General features: G+C 33.9%; 2 protein-coding genes and 1 long non-coding RNA gene across 9 annotated transcripts in view; 1 reads left to right on the top strand and 2 right to left on the bottom strand.

Moving 5' to 3' along the window:
• The window catches only part of LOC121297732 (ataxin-7-like), a 29,031-nt gene extending 25,728 nt beyond the window's left edge, over positions 1 to 3,303 (bottom strand). The window contains exons 1-2 of one of the 3 annotated variants that reach the window (XM_041224189.1): positions 3,157 to 3,303; positions 2,388 to 2,638 (exon numbers count right to left, since the gene is read on the bottom strand). In XM_041224189.1, the coding sequence (XP_041080123.1) occupies positions 2,388 to 2,523 (136 nt within the window). In that variant the 5' untranslated portion in view covers positions 2,524 to 2,638; positions 3,157 to 3,303. The other 2 variants (XM_041224191.1, XM_041224190.1) reach the window with 2 other exon arrangements.
• Positions 3,304 to 3,596: 293 nt separating this feature from the next.
• LOC121297777 lies at positions 3,597 to 7,235 on the top strand. Of its 5 annotated transcripts, none has more exons than XR_005947209.1 (7): positions 3,597 to 3,711; positions 3,967 to 4,084; positions 4,553 to 4,672; positions 4,866 to 4,952; positions 5,760 to 5,824; positions 5,913 to 5,982; positions 6,148 to 7,235. It is a non-coding gene; the product is annotated as an uncharacterized LOC121297777 (long non-coding RNA). The 5 variants fall into 5 exon arrangements; XR_005947210.1 differs by having other exon boundaries at positions 3,597 to 3,714; XR_005947212.1 differs by lacking the exon at positions 4,866 to 4,952.
• A 1,551-nt stretch (positions 7,236 to 8,786) lies between these two features.
• On the bottom strand, positions 8,787 to 19,227 carry LOC121297662. Its single transcript, XM_041224091.1, has 3 exons — positions 19,024 to 19,227; positions 16,625 to 16,755; positions 8,787 to 9,382 (listed from the first exon to the last, which is right to left on the bottom strand). The coding sequence occupies exons 1-3, from the start codon at positions 19,159 to 19,161 to the stop codon at positions 8,911 to 8,913; spliced, it is 741 nt and encodes a 246-aa protein (XP_041080025.1). The 5' UTR covers positions 19,162 to 19,227; the 3' UTR covers positions 8,787 to 8,910.
• Between the last annotated feature and the right edge of the window lie 502 nt (positions 19,228 to 19,729).

Genomic DNA, 19,729 nt, shown 5'->3' with positions numbered 1-19,729 from the left:
TCAGACTTCTCCACTTCAGTTAAGACAAATCGGAACGAAAGACAGTAATTTGGACTTAGAATCAAGAAATTACAGTTTCCAAATAATCACTGTTTAGGGAATGCGCTATTTATCCGTACGAAAGACATAATATTTGTGACAATTTGATCTAACAGCAGCAATTCTAGCACTCTCACTAACGGCTTTCATGTTTGTACATGAGCTACTTATGGAAAAAGTCACCAGTGCCAAGTAATCCAATCTACTAAGTACTACCCCTGGTTAACCACCTAGAGAATTTCAGTTTGCAATTCGATAATCCTATTTCGGGGTGAATTACTGAAAACACCAACATCTTTCACTTCTTTACTTCATATGCTTAATTACTGAAAAGGGTGAATCAGAGGTTTCGTCTCAGCAGTGGATAAAAACTGATAACATATGCAACATCCTGAACATATTAAACAAAAATGCAAACTTCTGATTTTGAGACTGAAACGATATGCATGCCACAAATACTGGAGGCATAGCATGAAGAATCTTTTAATTATTATTTTTTTTTTAATTACTAACTAATAGATATTTAGCAAATAATAGTTGATTTTCACCAGTGGAGGGGGTTGTCATCTTTCATAATTATAGTACCCTAGGCACAATCAAGATTGTAAGACTAACGGACATTGACTGATGCAACAATGACCTCAGGAACCTCAAGCTGAGAATCACAATAAACTATTGAGCTTGATTTAATAGATGAAATAATTTAAACAAGACAAAGCAGCAAGAATAATTGAATAGTACAAAAAAAAAGATTTAGAAAGCAGTTCTCATGTGTATTGCTTCAGAGTATCACTGTGCCAAAAATGTTGAGGGTGCCAATAAAGTACAAAATCTAATGTTATGATATATAAATCTTATTTTCTACATTTTTTTAAGTTTTGACAACTTTTTAACAATAAGAAACAAACGCTAAAAGCCACAAGCAGAAAGCACAGGCAACAGAATCCACAAAAGCTAAATTCCAGGATAGAGATCAAGTACAACCAACCATTCTACTAAACCAGATGCTCCAGAACCTATGAGATTTTTAAATTCATAAATCATAATACACTTTTTTTGTCTTACTTAAAGCCTATATTATTTTACTGAGTTCCCCAAACTAACTAACTTGCTTATTCAATAGCGCAAACTATGCATGCTCTGCTCTCGTGCAACCATACACAGGAGGTCACATCAAAGGGGAGCAACTCAATATAGTGTTCAGTCCTTCAGTCTGATCTGATACAAGACATCCCCATGTCCATGTTTACATTCTGAAGTTTGCACCTCATACATCGCTGTGGTATTATCTGCATGATTTAAAATAATAAAATGAAATATCCGGAGATGCAGCCCATGTCAGAAGGACTGGCGCGCGTCTTGGAGACGCAGGCAACTGCAAACCTGAGAGTCCCGACAAACCATGAGTGTGTAAAGGACAGGAGTGCTCGCGTCCCCAAGAGCCTTGTAACCAGTACATTGTCATTCCAAAAGAAAACTGCAGGAACATTCTGAATTCTATCACCTGTAGTTGTAATAGGAAAAAACATTATTCGGGTAATACTGTATGTTTTATACTTGGGAACAGACAAGGGAGATGGCAGTTCCAGTTGAAACCTCAAAGCTTCAAAAGAAAACAGATGATTTTAAACTTTCAAACACAACAGGGCGCTCTCACTGATAAGCTTGGATACAAGATTTTTATTCTGCTGACAAACTAGAGACATTAAGTGGCAAATAAAGGTCTTAACTGGCGACACATCTAAGTCACACCTCCACAGAAACAGACAGTGTCTCCTTGCCGGACAAGAAAGCGGTTTCGATTTGAAAGGAAACAGCATTCCCCCAGTTTGTGGTGGCGATTCAGACAACAAAGGCAAGGTCTGACCCTAAAATGCATTGTGTTTTGTACAGCAGCTTTAAATCAATAAGTAGCCCAAGAACCTATATGTTATTATAACCTAAGAGCCTATATGTTATTCTACTTCGTATTGTAATGTTAGGAGAATCTTGTGGAAATCTTGCTCTTAATATTACTCCCCTCACACAGTCCTAAATTCTTCATCTGGGTTAAACAGGAATTTTTTTTTGTCTTTTGGAACTGATCCCACCGCCACCCTCATGACCACTGCTTTAAACGCTTTTGATGATATTTGATGACTAATCATGTGTGTGATACTTTTACAGATTCTGATTTGTACTTATCTTATGCACTTCTGTATAAATCTTTTTTTTTTTTTTGGTAGACCAATTAACCCTAGACATAAAACACAATACATAAATATGCCTCACAGCTTCTAAATCTTTACCTCCTTGGCTGTTAATCTTTGATTTTTTTTTTTTTTTAGCTGCTCAGAGGATTCTCCTACCTGGTGTCCCAGTAATATTCTTTGGCCGTCCACTTCTTTCAAGCGTTTCAGTTGAATTTGTTCTGTGGTACTTCTTGATTATTGCTGATTGTGGATTTTGGTATTCCAGATTTGTTTGAAACTGTTCTGTAGCCATTTCCTTTGCTGTAGTTTGTTACAACTGCTTTTCTAAACTGTTAATCCAATTCCTTTGTCGTGACCTTCATCTGTTGTGTTGCCAAAACGTTCTTCTTCAACACAATGACTATGGACTTTATAATGCAGTAATGTGTTAATACTTTTTGCCAACAAATGTTTGAAATTGCTTAAGAGGTTTATTTTTATTTTGATAAAGATTGTTTGTTATTACTACCAAACAATGGTGTAGTTTGGTCTGTCATATTAATTGGTGGTTAATGTTCACTAAATGCTTTTATTTGACATGTTTTCTTGAATTATGTTACATCTGTGACGGGTGCCACTGCGACTGTAGTAAATACTTACTGTTCAACTAAGTTGCCACTATCCATCTATGTTGCTTAATTCATTGGTGTGGTCTTTCAAGACTATACACAGAATGACCATTAAACCATTGGTATTTTTCCCTTTACTATTCGATAAACACATTTTGAGACGCTAAAATATGTTTTCAATATATATTATCAAGTTACAGATTACTGTTTTGAATTTGTTTTTTTACTGCAATCGTATTTTTTAAAAATGACATGTTTCTATCATTGCCTTTTCAGAAACATCAAAAACGCAAACAACCATTTTATCGCCCGCTTACCTGAATCCAGATGTTTCAAATTCAAAATAGCTTTTAACGGCGTTTGTATAGTTGAACAAGTTGACAGTTTGTGCGGGATTTGTAAATAAAAGCACGAATGCAGTGTTCAGTGACTGTGGAGGTCTTCACCAGCAGCTTCCATGTCTGTTTACCAGGCTGCATTCTGGGAGGAGAAACGTCACTTTTCCCGCACGCATTGCACGGCCATATGCAAAATTATTGTAGCGAGCCTATCACAAAGCAAGCTTTAGAGAACTGAGGCGGCGAAGAAATTGGTGCCATTGTGGATCCGTATAAGAGTCAGCATGGGATGCTAATGTACGGAGACGATGGAGCCAACATGGCAAACATGAGAGATAGCTTCTTTACCTCCTTTATGTTACAGAAAACACCATTTTCGTCTAGCCAATCAATAGAATTGCTTTTAGGGGCGGGGCACATAACATTGCCAAGGAAAGTTTGTTTGAAGAAACACTGTTTGTACTGTTACTGGAATTGAGCAGTGTTTTCAGCAGTGGCGTTTGTGACCGATGGGAAGTTTGATTCAAAGTTGAGGTAGTGAGTAGAGTGTATGACTTAACGTTTATAACTAAAGTGTTGTTGTATTTGTTTTTCATTCGTTTGTGAAAGTTTAACGATTCTACTGAGTTTCGTTTGCACGCCACTGAAAACCTAGCCAGACCTTGCGGGCTGATTGCTTGCGCACACTAGAGTTTTGTAAAGCATTGTTTAGAATATGTAGTTTAGTGTAGATTCGCTACGTTGACTTGTTTAACCATTTGACTTACGGAAATGTATACACCTTTTAAGACGAGGTTATCCGGAAGCGGCTTCTGATTGACTGTGATGGAGCTGGTGACGATCGGCGCATTGATGTCCTATTGAAGAGCTTCATCAAGTGGTGTAATTGTGGATCCCAGGAAGACGGGTACGTCCTGGTAGTTATCTTTCACTCCTTACCTGCCGCAGTTATAGTCAAATCTGCCTGCACAATACATTTAACAAATATGTAGTTACATTTTAAGTAATCAAAACCAATGTTACTGACACGTGTTAACACACCCTATTATATATCCCTTGAATAATGAAGTGCTTGATACTCTATCCATATTGTGCTCAATATACATTCAGTGAGCTATTTTATTGGACCACCACAAACTTAGTTAAAATCGATTGAAGAAAATTGTCATGCTAGTCAGTTTTAAACAAAAACTGTAATATATATGTATATGTGTGTGTGTGTGTGTGTGTGTGTATATATATATATATATCTATATATATATATATATATATATATATATATAGTTCTTTCACTTTATTTATTTATTTATTTTTTTTATCCAAGTAATGTTGTTTATTTACAAATTAATCTACATTAGCTTTTTTGTCATTGTAGGTACACACAGTACCAGCGTATGTTGGGTACCCTGGGACAATGTGAATTCTCAATGGTTACTGGTCTATGACATGAACCTAAAGGAAATGAAGAACTATGAAGAAATGTAAACAGAAATAGGTAAGACATGCTATTTATGAATATTGTCTTGCCCAGTGAAATGTTTTTGCAGTCCCAATTAGATTGTTTTACCACACGGCATGAGACATGTATGTTCTGAATAAGGATTAATACCAGTATATGTTATTATAGTTTTTCCATATTTTTCTTTTTATACTGGAAAATAAATATTAAATATTAATTGTTATTACAGGGCAGAACTTAACAGCTGCACGCTAAAAAATTGCTGAATGCAAAAAATAAATTTTACAAGCAAAGAGAATACCAAAGAACCAGCAAGGTAAAGAGTTTTATTCTTAGATGGTCTGTACTGAAAAACAGTGTTGTAGAAATGTTTGTTTACGTAGCCTTTGTTTAGTATTATTGTTGTTTAGAGTCACAGAGGAAATGCTTGCAGGTGTTTAGTCATTGCTGTAAACTTGTCTTGATCGTCACATAGATGCAATAATTATTATTTTGTCTCCATCAGTCAGAAGGCAGACTTTGTGTGTGTGTGTTCAATCAAGTGTAGATGTAGATCAAATAAACTGTTCAGCTCATATTTTTTTTAACATAAAAGTCCAAATGAGAGCCTTACGTTGGATCTGAATGATTATCTTATGAGAACATTTGCAAAAAAGATGAGTGCTTTTTTGTTCTTTTTAGAATATGATGCGTTAGCAAAGGTCATTCAGCAGCACCCTGATAGGCACGGCACTATGTGTTCCCATTACATAATGTAATGTGTATTTTTAAATTTCTTTGTGTTACCTCCTGAAACAGTCACACATTAACATTTGTATTACATGATTTTCAGAAAGAAGATAGAGTTCTTAGGCTATGACTAAGGTTTTACATTTTCAGTTCTGCACGATTCTACTAAAGTTGTCCTTTTTTTATTTTTAAGTTTTACTGTCTGTTGCAAGTCGTCGTTTAATAAGTAGGCACACCATATTTATGAGCTAGTCTTGCTTTTGTTTTTTTCTTTGCTCATAAGATCATTGTAATTTATGTTTTTCATGTATTCCATGATGTTTGTCATCGACCAACATTTATTACCTCAGAAAGTACCCTGTTCATTATTTGTAAATATCTGCATAACTTGCAGGCAGCTTGAATCGCTTGACAGAACTGCAGCATCTGTCTCAGATCAAAAAAAATGTTGAAGACAAGGTAATGCAACTGTTCAGACCAATTCTCTGTTTTATTTTAACTAGAGATGTTATATATAATATGTAATGTGTGTGTGTTATTTTTTTAGCTTGAGCTGAGGAAGAAACAATTTCATGTTTTGCTAAGCACCATCCAGGAACTTCAACAAACATTAGAAAGTAAGTATTGGGTTTTGTGTGGTGTTGTTTGTTTTTATTTTTTTTTTTTTTTACACTTTTGTTAATGTATCTTGCATATTAAACTATCCACTCTTGAAATATTTTATTGAAGTTGCTATTTGTTCATGGTTTTAATCTTTGTACTGGTATTTGCTTCTGGTTTAGATGATGAAAAGTTCTAAGACGCTGACGAACAGCAAGAAAACCAAATGGAAACATTAAATGGACACTGAGAAGAGACCAAGGAGTCTGTTTACATGTGTTTCGACCGTCAATCTTCAATGTGTATTATTAGATAAGAAAAGCTCTCTTGTCCTTTTTTTTTTTTTTTTTTTTTTTTTAAGCAAATGTTTTATGGTATTAATATATGTTAGTTATCACTAGTTTCAGTTATGAAATAGTACTGTAATGCCCTAGCAGTGTATATTTTTGCTGATTATTATGCTAAACGGAATGAAATGTTTGAGTTGCACAGTTACATTACTACTTTCTTTTTCTTGATGTGAGAAAGATGATGTTTTAATACAAAAGTGCATTCCATGAATATCTTTTCTCCTTAATTAACTTCCTGCCCTGACTGAGGATGTTTTAGTTGCTCTGTCCAAGGCTACAAAAGTACAGATAACATACAGAACAGAGTCATTTTTGCAAAATTGAATTAACAGTGGGTTGTACAGTTAAGGCACACACAATCATATTGAGGATTATTTGGATGTGCATATGTTCCTTGGACACTGGTGGTGAGTGACTGCAGCTGATCCAGCATGAATGATGCAGCTAATTTTGAGTTTTGTCCTTTTCCCATTTATAGACACTGAGAATAAGCTGTCGTTCCATTGCTAACAAGCAGTTTAGTGAGGTTTAATTATACTAAGCTATATAGTGGTTGAGGTAGAAGAACAACTAAATGTTATAGAAGTGGAACTTGTCAATCCCCTGGCCCCACCACTCTTTCAACTACTTAAAGACCCATAAACTGTACTGCCCTGTAACACCTGTAAATTGACTTGGATAAAGGTGTCTGCCAAATAAATAAATAATAGTAAATCAATTTCATATTTTAAGTGCTATAGAATCACATTGTTTAAACAATTGTTTGTTGCAATGATACAGATATTTTTCACATGTCCATTGTAGCTCGCGTTTACAAACTATTCCTTCAGAGAACTTATTCCAAATGTTTCTCATAAATGGTAGAAATTACCATTGCAGAACAGTGCCACCTAATAAAATCGGACAGGTCATTATGTTTAGCTTTAGTTGGTTGTGTGTTTTTCTTTTTTTCTTGTTTTTGAGGGCAGTTACTTAACAGCACCACGCACAGGGAAAACACAAGTTCTTCCATTTGTATTTCCAAGCGCTCTTCTGAGAAATCCTCTGAAACTGCTTGGAGGATTGAAGGATCTCATCCCCGAGAAACTCACACTGTTCCAGCTCTGCATGTCTCTGTGCCAGGAGCTTCGCTGATCTATCAGCCACAGTTTCTATGAGATCATCCACCTGAAAAACAAAGACGACAACTAAAATGTGTACATATATGGATACATTTGAAAAAAAAACTTGAGGGGGAGATTTACAAGATTTATTATAATAGTTTTGAACAAGTTGGATGAACATATGCTGGAGACTCAAGTTAACAATTTCTAACAAATGTACATGCAAAGTAATTTAAACAAACTTCAGTTCTTCAGTTGCAGCCAGAAGCCATGATATAATCTTACCTAAACTGTAAAGGTAGCTATATGGCAACAAATATCTAAACCAAGCATAATCTCAATTAAATAACTAGTGCACTGGCCAGTATAAGTCTGGGCTACTCTCTTCTTTAGTCTTCTGTACTGCATATTTATATTCTGTTTCATAAAAAAAAAAAAAAAAAAAAAAAGCTAAAGGTTAATATTGCATAATGATTTAATACAAAATTACTTGCCTGAGCCTGGAGCTTTCCTAATGTTAAAACAGACTGCTTTCTGATTTTATCGACTGGCTTCCTTTTCTTTCTTTTAAATATTCCAAAGTGTTGCCTTTTCCTTAAATACGGTGCCTACAAAATTGGAAGAAAAATAGTAGTCATTAAAGGGTTTAAAAATGACAGCTTCTCATTTTATATGTTTGATTCCTCTGCCGATTATAGTTGCAGGCTTTTTGAGACTACATGGCTTGCTACTGTAGCATAGCAATAGAACTTAGCAAATCAGAAATTAATAAGTGTAGCTGGAAAATTGTGATATTGGTGCTAAACAAAGGCAATAGGATTTCCCTTCAATAATGTAATAGTATTTATTAGTTAAAGATAAGAATTCAGTATCCACCATTTACTAAGAAACCAGATTTATTATTGAAAACTAGATCTGACTCCTATTGTGCTTGCTAGTGTCTCTTCATTTATGTTATATGTATTTTATACCTTCTGCAGTCCCATGGGCAAGCTGGTTACAGAGACTCTTCTTGACGTCTGTCTTGATCTCAAAACCAATTTGTTTCCTATCAACTTCTCTGTTTCAGCCTCCTCCACATAGTCAACTTGGATAGTTGCTGTAAAAAGTGAAAAAAGTATTTGGCCCATTAAATTAAAAAATCCTGAAGCATATTTCTGAAAAACTGTTGACAGTGACACTCCCCTTTAAAAGTAACCATAGCAACTAACGGTATTATAGACTCAGATTTTTAAGATTTTCAAAAAGGTTTTAGGTTAAACAATTTAGATATACAAAATATTAATTGCATAGCTAATTGATCATAATGTTTAATACAGATAATACATAATTTTTCTTTGAACCATGTGACCTTTTTAAAATGGAAAATTAAACTTTAGTTATTGATAGATAATTTCACATATATGGCAATTTAAAATGTACTTATAAAATGTAACCCTATTGTTATGGTTTTTGATCATAATTCACATCAAATAGGGAATTATTATGACAATTAAAAATGAGCAATATATTTGTGTAAAATCAAACCAGTTGGGTGTGGATGGGCTTTAAATGACGTGCATATTTCATTCTCTTCTATCTTGTAAAACTGCTTGGGATCCGTTGTCTTTGTCCCTCTGGTATCCTTTTTAACAGTGTTATATTTATTCAAATAATCGTTCTCATCAACCATCGGCTTCATTTTTGTGAACAGTTTTGGAGATGGTAGTTCCTTAAAGCTCTTTGGAAGGAAACTCTTTTTTCCAATAATACCAGCGTGTTTTGTTGTAGTTGGCCTGTTGAATGTGTTATCTTGACATTTCTTCAATTTTTCATGGGGTTGATGATGACTGAGAAACAGTAGTTTTCCTAAAGTTTTCTTCACTTTCCTTCCAAATCCATCTTGCTTACTCTCCCGGATTGAACTGCATTCAGAGTCACTTTCATTGGACAGTTTATTCTTAGGCTGGAAAAGATTTGGCCATCTATAAAAAAAACAAAAAAAAAAAACAGGTTAGAATTCCATTGGTAATTATTTTGAAAAACAGAATTTAATGAGTGGTGAAAGTGTGTATGCTACATTTTATAGTACTGTTCATGTCATTTAAAATATGTATTCTATTGTATTTACCAAGACTTATATCCTGTAACATTATTTTAGAAGTGAATGTTGTGCCATTTTGAGGCAAGAAATGAAATTGATGAATATTTCTAAACTTCAATAAAAGTCAACAGCTGCTGCGTACCTTGCAATTCCTTTTCCTTTGGGCTCCAATGTTTTATTCTTTTTCCCTTTCATATTTGTAGACTTGGGTTCTCTACAAGCACAGTACTGAGAAACAAGCCGTGTTTTATTCTGCTGCATGTTTAACTAACCAGGACAGTGAAGATCTATCGACGGCACCTTCAAGATATTTTAAGGACAAGTTAACGGATTTACTGAAATATATTCTCTTATGATTGCTTAACATGTAGTTGATAGTATTTAACACAATTCCATATTCATTTGCTTGCACTTGTCAACTGCATTATTGAAAGCCTTGTTCTGTTAGAAATGACTTGGCTGAAGATGAGAATTCTACCAAAGCTGTGAGAAATACCAAAGGTCACTGCTATTTATTAAAACACCCCCAAGATGGTACAAGCCATTAAACCGAACTGGACAGTTGGTCATTTGTAGACTGCTACATACTTAATATGTAATGGAGAGATGCTGTTGCTTAATTTTGGGAGTTTTCACTTGAGTACCGTTGAGTTTGTCTGACTGTCAAATGGGTTCCAGCCTCCTGACAATGCTGTCTGCATATGTAAATTCTATATCTACAATACATCTCACTATTGTACATCAGATTAAATATATTTAGCATATATAAGTATTTATTTGTATATGGAAATATCTTATTTTGTCTCATTTTTGGATTTGGTTGATTTCACATTTAATGTGTGTGTTTCCCTGCAGATGGCAGTACAGACTTAATTTTACATTTTTCAAATATCTTAGTTTGCCTGAAGGTGTCAGGCTTTCCTTTAAATTGTATCGGTTCATTCTACGGTATTAAAAAAAAAAAAAAAAAAAAGTTTTGCTCTAGTGCAAAGTTTTTATCATTGGTATAATGTATTAACTAATTAAGATGCATCATTATTGTTAAACTGTTCAGCTTTTATATGTTATAAACTTAATCTTCAAACAGAACAGAACCCCACCCCTCACCCAAACCACATTACACACCAACAGATCTGCAAAACCGTGCTACCATGGGTAGATCGAAATCAGAAAAACAACAGCCAAGAACAGCCAAATAACTAAATTATTTCCTTATTTCCTGGCGTATGTGGAAGTGCACTTTCACTTTTCTGCTTCTGCTGCAACCTTCAGGTTTGTCTTTGTTGAATTATGACAGTGTTTTTATTTTACCTGTATGTCGGTTAACTTTTAACCAGTCAGGGTAACAAACACAAAAGGTATGTGGTGGCCATGGCCACAGTATAACTAAAAATACAATAATTCAGATTTTCTCGCCAAATGCAAAGATAGTTAAAATGTATCATGTTTGTTTTGTTATTTCTTCTTTTATACATTTCCCATTCCCTGTTTAAAGTATTTATTTTAAATAAATGGTTTGGCACGGAGAAGTTACCTTCAGGTAAATAAGACTGCCTAGCCATTCACTGTCTTATTAAAGAAGGAAAATCTAGTGGAAAGTTTTTCATATCAAAGAGGATTACTTTATCACTTTATTTTCATTATAATATTCTGAGATGCATCATAGGAGTTATCAGAACTAGATGACTGAAGTTCCTCAACCAATTACTGTTGCTTCTTCTCACAACCATTACGCATCTTACCTTACACAAGCAAAAGTATTTTAATAACTATAAATTTGAATCATGATATGCACTCCTTGGGTGGTGCAAAATGGATTAAAAAACCCTCAAGTTCAGCAGAAATGCACTATTCCTGAATGTACTCCATGGAGAATAATTAATCTAATGATTTGGATTTTTATTACCCGGTGCTTGGTACTGCATGCTTTTTAAGGCAATAAAAGTTCAATACCAAAGTATCAGTGCAGAGACCATTGCAGCAGACAACTGTTGCATAGCAAATAACCTACAGGCCCTGGGCTATTTGAACTAGTATCAGGTGGCCTAACAATATAGAGGGGCATTCACGCAAACTTAGTCGAATAGGGTTGCACTTGTGTGAATCATTTTAACATTAGTTTTAAGCTCAGTATAATTAAGAATTGTATGTCATAAATGTACACCTTGGTATTGGCGTAATAATGTCGATTAAGCCATTAAACATTAATGTAAGCCTTTTTGTATATTTTGCCGTACACCTAAAATAACACCTCCTTCACTTGCATAATAGCATTGCAACAGGTAAAGGGAAACTTTTCTATCTAATGTAAAAATCGCATGTTAGCTTGCCAATAATATCTTACTCAGACATGGAAGCCTGTGTCCTAACAGGAATGGAAAAGCAACACTTTTTTTTTTTTTTCCTCTCCTGAAAATACAGTACAGTGTAATGCATGTCAGGATATTGCAAGCAGACCTGGTAGAGCTAAAAAATAAATTACAACAACTTGGCACAAAAAAAACACGGAAGTAAATGTCAGCTAAATATATTGTTACATCCTTATTGTTAAAAAAAAAACAAAAAACAGGCATTTTAAAGTTGCCTGTATAAAGCTACATTTGCTCAAAGTATGTAACATCACTAATGCAGAATAGCATTCTAAAATGTTTCATATACTTTATAGTTTCACTCTGTAACAATAACACTAATAGAAAAAAACCCTGTGTGCAGCTAATTAAGCGTGGCAGCGGGTACTTGATAAGTAGAGAACTGAAAACTGCATGATGAGAAAAATCTATTGCTTTACTTGATGAAATTGAAAATGAACCCAACTCACTAAAGCTTATCACAGTTTGAAACTTAGTCAACAATACCCTTGAGTTAATTAAAAAGTAGCTTATTTATTTTGGACAAATTCAATAGAGTGGGTAAATCAGTGAGTTATGTTGGCAGACAATAAGCCATCATATGTTCGTTTTTTTATATAAAGTAATATAAAGGTATTTTTAGAGAAGCTATGTCCACAGATGAATAAAAGGACACCATATATGTGTTACACATTTCAAATAAATAACATACTCAAGTTGTCTGATATGTGTTGTCTTATAGCACACTATAAGATTAGGAAAGTGCCAGACTGTGTGACTTATAAAATAACCAATAAGAACACAGGTTATTCAGCTGTCCTGGATCGATCCCAGAAATGATTGTCATTGTTTATTTACTGTACAGGAATTTACCAGTGCAGTGATACTTTCAAAAACCGAGGTGTTGCAAGACAAGAAGAAACATTTAAATCAAACAATTCTTGTCAGTTACTTCCACAATTTCTTTTGGTCTTTTTCCAAGTTTAATGGAATGTGCTTTTAGGAATATGAGTGGCACATAGGGTCACATCCCACTCTGCATCTAATAATCTTTTTAAGAGTCCACTTTTTCAGGAATCAAGTACATACTGTAGAAATGCTGTGTTATGTTGCTAAAACATCCCTAATTAGGCATACCTTTAAATATATATCTGCCATGCATTTTAAACCTTCAAGTTCATATCATATTTTTTGATAACAAACACATTCAGGACTGACCTCGAAGTAAAAAGAAATATACATTTTGCACAGTAATGCCTTAATAACAACATGTTACTTTAGTCATGAGTCTCTAACATAAAATATTCTGACTGGAAATCATGTTCAACAATCAAAACCCATTAAAAGGGGTCTTCATAACCCAACGACGTCACCCCAAAACAACCATCAATAATGTGCCAAAATGGATTATTTATTCAGCACCCCTTCCCAAGTTGTGCTAATTTAAATGATATTGAAATGCTGTTTTTTTTTTTTTATTATTGCCAAAATTGATTACTTTTTCAATTTACATAAACATGTTTTTTGATGATCGGATTTCAATGTCACTTTTTGCACATTGTAATCTTGTCCTCAGTGAGGAATTTAATGATTTTCCTGCCTGCCCATTTGTAGCGCACAGCAATTTCAAGTAATTTGTTCACCCTAAATTGAACCCGTATGGGTGAATGGTTAAGGAATTGAAATAATAGACATTACTACTGGACCTCACTGAAAACTACAGTTTCAGTGCACAATTATCCTGGTTAAACTTGATTGCAATCAACAATTAGGTGTGTTACTGACTGAATAAGTCATGGCCCCTTTATTCCCAAGCCACAGTTCACAATTAATATATTTTCGATGTTAAATACAAAGAAAGAGAAGGTGAAGTTGGTGACAGTAACATTTGCATGTAAACATGTGTAATATGTATTAAATACTAGTTATGAGGTATTCAACAGTATAAAACCAGCTGTTAAAATCTGTTTTTAAAGAATAAGATTTTTTAAAACATGTTTGTTTTTAATTTCCTGTACGCAGAACTCATTACTAGATATTCCTACACTGTTCCAGAGCCCTAGAAAAAGATAGGATAGGATTATGTTCTTCGACCCAATATGTGCATATGCATCTACAGTACACATTATCTGTGTGTTGAAGGACGAAATTCATTCTGACTGGCATAACAAGACCATTTATACTTGCAAATAAAGATAGTAGAAGCTCATTGCATTCTCTACACTGCCATCCATGGACTCGTTATAGAACAGAATGCTCTAAAAACATGCAGGCCTTTGTGTTTACGTGATATGTTTCTTAGGTCCAAATTACAGGCCTAATAACCTAAGGGTTACTTTCATAGCAATCTCAAAGATTTGTTATTGAAAAAAAGAGCCAAATTAAACATTTCATGATAACCCCATCTAGACCCCGTCCTTCGAGTAGACAATTGTTTCGTCTTGTGCTTTCTTCAGTGTATTAGTCCTAACGTTTGTCTGCCTGACCTAGTTTTCTACACTGTAGTTTTACCTCAGTGTTTTGAAGTTACGGATATTCTGGTTTTAAAGAAAAAGTGAGCAAAAAACAAACAAAAAAAAACAAAACAACTTTGGTAAATATTTAAATCTCATCTCATGCTTAATGTATTTGGCTGTTAGTGGTTGCTAGGGAAGGTTTTTGGGGATCTGGATGATTGGAAGTCTATTATAAAACTGCGTTTACATGTTAATAGAACAATTTTGTAATTACCTTTGAACTAAATCGCTAATGGCAGCTACGTGTAAATTAAGGCAGAGTCATTTAAATATTGAAACAAAAAAAAAACCCACGAGCAGTTCATTTTGTGACATCCTTTATTAAGCTGCAAATTGACTAATAGGCTCCTCATTGTCTACAGATGGAACTGATAAATAAACTAATTATAATAATATATATATATATATATATATATATATATATATATATATATATATATATATATATATATATATATAATAAATGCACATTATGTTTTTTAATGGATATATTCTAAATAAAATATATTTTTTTATGCAATTTCCTCAAGTGCATGGAACTTTTGTTTATAAACATTACAATTAAATTACTTTGTTACTTCTGGTGCTTTCTGGGAAGAGTGCCACAAACACACATACCATTATTTTTTGTACATTCTTAAAGGCTGGTTTGAGAATGTGAGGTGAAAACTCAATGTGTGAGTGGAAAATGTAAAACATTTTCTCAGATCATTCTTGCTTTTTTCATTCCATTGTAAATTCACCCTGGCAGCATTAGGCTGTGGTGATGAAAGAGACAAGGACACAGTACAGTCTGTTGTTCAACCAAGTTTATAGACATTTAATACATTTTTTTGATGAAAAGATTTTGAGTCAAGCAATTGACATTGTCTAACTGAAGGTGTAACTATATTTGCTGGTAAAAAAAAAAATACCTTTGATCCTTTATAATCAAATGATAAAGTTGTAACTTAAGTTGTGACTTTTTTTTGAAGAATATATAATTACACAGTATAACATCGAACACCAAAACTTCTGCAGAAGGACGAAGAAAATTCAAAAGGAGTAGGGGATCACCATATTTTTTACTTTCTGTGAAGGCCAAGGAATATACTGGAAATATAACCACTGAGGATATCAATAGTTGAGCTCTAACCGAAGCAGAAACAGCAAAAGTCTTGACAGCCAAGATACAATGGTAGACCAAACTAGAATACCAAACCTAGCTACTGTGCTTGATTTAAAGAAAGACTTGTTTTAATTAAATATTGACAAGTTTAGACCAGTGTTGACATTATCATTATCATTATCAAGTCAGTTTTCATTTACTGAGTTACTAATTACTCGTTCCCATGAAAGCAGCTATACATTTCATTGTGTCCAACACGGTGTACAATTGTCTAAACATTTCATCCAATAGTTGAGCTGATGTTTTTACAATGTGTGGATGTCTGACCAGCACATTGACAGCAAATGTCTTATATATATATATATATATAATATATATATATATATATATATATGAAATGTATATATATGTATACATGAGGTACACAATATAGATGTAATTCGTCTCAATATATATATATATTTTATTATATATATATATTAATTATATAGATCTTCATAGAGATAATCGGAAATGTACTCCATTGTTATATTACATTAACAGAGTTAATAACTAGTGTGAAAAGTAATTTAAATTAATGTCTCATGTTTCTAGACATGATCAAAACTTTTGTGTTTAGTTTTTTTTATGTACATTCAGCTATTTTTGTTCTCAGCTGAGTGCACAACTGTCATATCTACTGCAACAGCGAATTGGCAAGAAACAACAGAAATTCCACATTCCCATTTCCATCTGTGTCCAGCATCCTCAGAATGTCTGCTGAATCCTTTCTGTATCTTTGAAAGCACTGCAAAAAAAAACACACACACACATACACACACACACACACACACACACACACAAAAACATAGATAGTTCTAACTTCAGTAACTGTATTTAGATATTAAAATGTCTCAGTTCTTAATATATGACCTTTTAAGTAATACCTTGTATAGTGTGGGCATTTCTAATCCTTTAGGTCTCTGTATTCAAGACACAGTGGGTTTCCTTCTCTCCCAGCATACTTTTGAAAAGTCTTTATTAGTACAGCCATATATTTTTCTGTTGCAGTCTTTACCTCCAGTTTAGTATTTCGTCAACATAGCAAATGTCAGCATGTGTATATTACAACCAACCTGTATGCATGCTCGTCTTTTTTTAGGGTGAATTACCTTTTTCCTGTTAACAAATCTCGGATGTATCTGTCCCACTTGGTGGTAGTATTTTCATTTCGGAAAGTTATAAACTCTTCAAAATCAACTTCTCCATCTCTGTTTGTGTCTGTGGAGGCCAGAGTGGCATCCTGTATCATAAAAACAAATTACATTTGAAACAGCAAAAGACTGAATATCTTTATAAATCCTAATTTGAGACCATTGTTTCTAACATATTTTCCATTAACCAAAAAAATAACACAATATATTTTAATAATATTATAAATCTTGCAATAAACATTTTTGCAGAAAAGGGTTTCAAATTAGTGCCCTACGGCTTGTAATAATGAAGCATTAGCTTGCAATGACTAATGGTGACTGTGGTACAGATTTGTTACAAAGATCTGGAAAAAAAAAACAAAAAAAAAAACAGTAATATTTTATTTGTAATCCAGTATTTGTTCTATTTTCCAGGTTTACCCATTCTTAACGACATGTGGTGCATATGTCAGATATTGACAGAACCATATATTTTTTTTGTTGTATGATTTGTAGTAATCATGTTTTTGATCTACAATTGTCTGCTCTTTGACAAACACTTTATGGATACCATTCATTTTATACATTTTCTTCTTTGACAACAAATGTATTTCAAGCTTGAATACATGTTATATTTTATTGCCTAATTTAGTATGACAAGAGCTTATTTGTAATGATAAAACTCCCAATAGATTCACAGACTCATGACAAGCATATACAGCAAAAATTGTTGCTAAGCTAAGAGTTATTGGCCTTCTACTTGGCTGGCCTATAGGCATATATGATCTCAGACAATGGTTATAGCATAAAATACTACTACTACTAATAATAATAATAATAATAATAATAATCATTTAGGAGACAATTTAAAGTAACATGGTTTTAAATTGTTTGTGGACCAGCTTAACTAGTGCCAAGTCTCCTGAGCCAGTACAACCAGTACCAAGTCTAAGCCTGTAATTTGTATTGACTTGTCTTATCTGTGAACTGCCTGTCAGATGTTTGGAAGCGGAGCCTATACAATAATTCAGTAATTGATCATTTCCTTTACTACAGCAAGAGCCTGCTGGTAGATTAATATCACTTGCATTTGTCACATATGTGGGACCTTCAAATGGTTTCAGTCAGTCTAGCCCAGGCAGACTCTTACTCATGCCTCAGAAGTGATGGAGCACTGCTTGTTAGGGACTCAACTGGCTTGAATATATACCTTTTCAAAGTTCAATTTTACTGAAGAAACCCTGTGTTTAATGTATGAGAGGCAGTGGAAAACTTTTTTGTGATATATCTCATTACCAGTACACTTTAAATCCTCAGGTCTGGCTCTGCTTAGCTTTTAATAGAGAATGAGCTCTATTGGCATTTCTGCTTACAACATCATTCCTCTGGGTGGTTACATGTTCGATAAGTTAGATGTAAAAGGACAATTCATTTGTTGTTTTAGCTTTTTACATTGGTCTCACTGTGTGTTGTCTGTCTTCGTGTGAAGTATCATTACACATGAGTTGTGGTATTAAGATCAGCTTCTGTTTAGATCAATAAAAAAAGATCTCTGAGTGTTGCCTGGCTGGTCCTAACCCAAGCTGCAATGGCTTGGTTTTAGAAACCTCTCGTTGCTAAATGTTCCTGGCAACATTATTTATTGCCTATTTGAAAAGGGAGTTTAAAAAATGTCTGAGTCTTGCAAATGTTTCAAAACTTTCATTTTTCAAGCATATACAATGATATGAAAGTACAAGATAAAACATCCTCAGAGAGAACCTTTATTTTGAAGTGTGTCACATATTCCTAATTTCCTTTACTGTATGACATCACTCTGGTAAGGAGAATGCTAAACAAAATAGATGCCATAATGAAAGTTCCTTGTTAGATCACAAACAGCAACTCACTCCATTTGAAATGCATTGATTTAAGCTTTATAAACTAATGATCAACTGTGGGGATATCCCACATATCTGATTCCGAATAATCATATTGCAAAAGCACAACACCTTCTACCCAAAATGCAATTTACACAGCTGGAATACTGATTTTTCTAAATAACAATGAAATGATTAACATGTTTAAATAGTGACTCACTGGACCAACATGGAAATAATTACATTTCAAGTCAAGTGTCTACTTAATAAATGATAGCTGCAGAGCACCACTTATGTATGTTTATACATGTGGTAAACTGATCTCTTCTGGTGACTTTTTTACATTCAATATTGCAATAACTGGTGATTGAACTGTTTTGAAAATCCCCACCTTTAATCGTTAAGTTGAAACCTGGGAAACGTGTATCGCTGACGATATGGCTGAATTGAAACATTTTCTCTAAAGGCAATGAGGTGCATGTTGCATTTAAAGGCATTTGTCTCCAATGCATTTCTTACCTGTACAATAGAAGGCAGCTCTTGCTGAAGTAAGTTTGTGAGCGTTTTCTGGTTCAGCGTAAGGGTGACCCCTTCTTTGCCAGAATGCTTGTAAAATGTTTCAAGAAGGTTGTAGACAGCCAGATCAACATTAGCCATGATCTAAAATGTTTCAAATTACTACTGAATCATTCAATTGTAAGATGTATTTGATACATAGAGCCGTGTTCCTTTACTGGCTGCTGTAGAGTAATAAGGAAGTACATTATATTGCTTTGTTGCCATGTTAACCAGAGACTGTATTAAGCCAAACATTGCACAACAATGATTTTCTACGTGGGGGTTACTGTATTATCAAATGCATCTTCTTATATTTGTACATATTAATGTAGTGATTAATAGATTTTCCACCTAGGATTCTGATATTGTCTGTATATAAATAATCAATCACTGGACGTTTAGGCAGTACAATACCAATTGAAATATTGAATAGTACAAACTGCTTTTTTTAACAAGATTATTTAAGTTCCCTTGACCCCCTTAGCTCATGCTTGAAACAAGAGATTCTTCTTTTGGGCTAAATCAATTGTTATCAGTCAACACCTTTGAAAACCTTGTTTGTAAGAATAGCAATGAGTTGCCTTTTCTCTCCCGAGTCTGCAGTCTATGAAATAACAAGTGGTCAAAGTTTGATTGTGAAAATTAAATAACAGAAACAGGCTCCTTT

This window comes from Polyodon spathula, chromosome 23 (assembly GCF_017654505.1).
Source record: "Polyodon spathula isolate WHYD16114869_AA chromosome 23, ASM1765450v1, whole genome shotgun sequence".
Lineage (NCBI taxonomy): Eukaryota > Metazoa > Chordata > Actinopteri > Acipenseriformes > Polyodontidae > Polyodon > Polyodon spathula.
The sequence above is the reverse complement of the archived record's forward strand: the minus strand, read 5'-3'. Positions and strand labels throughout refer to the sequence as shown.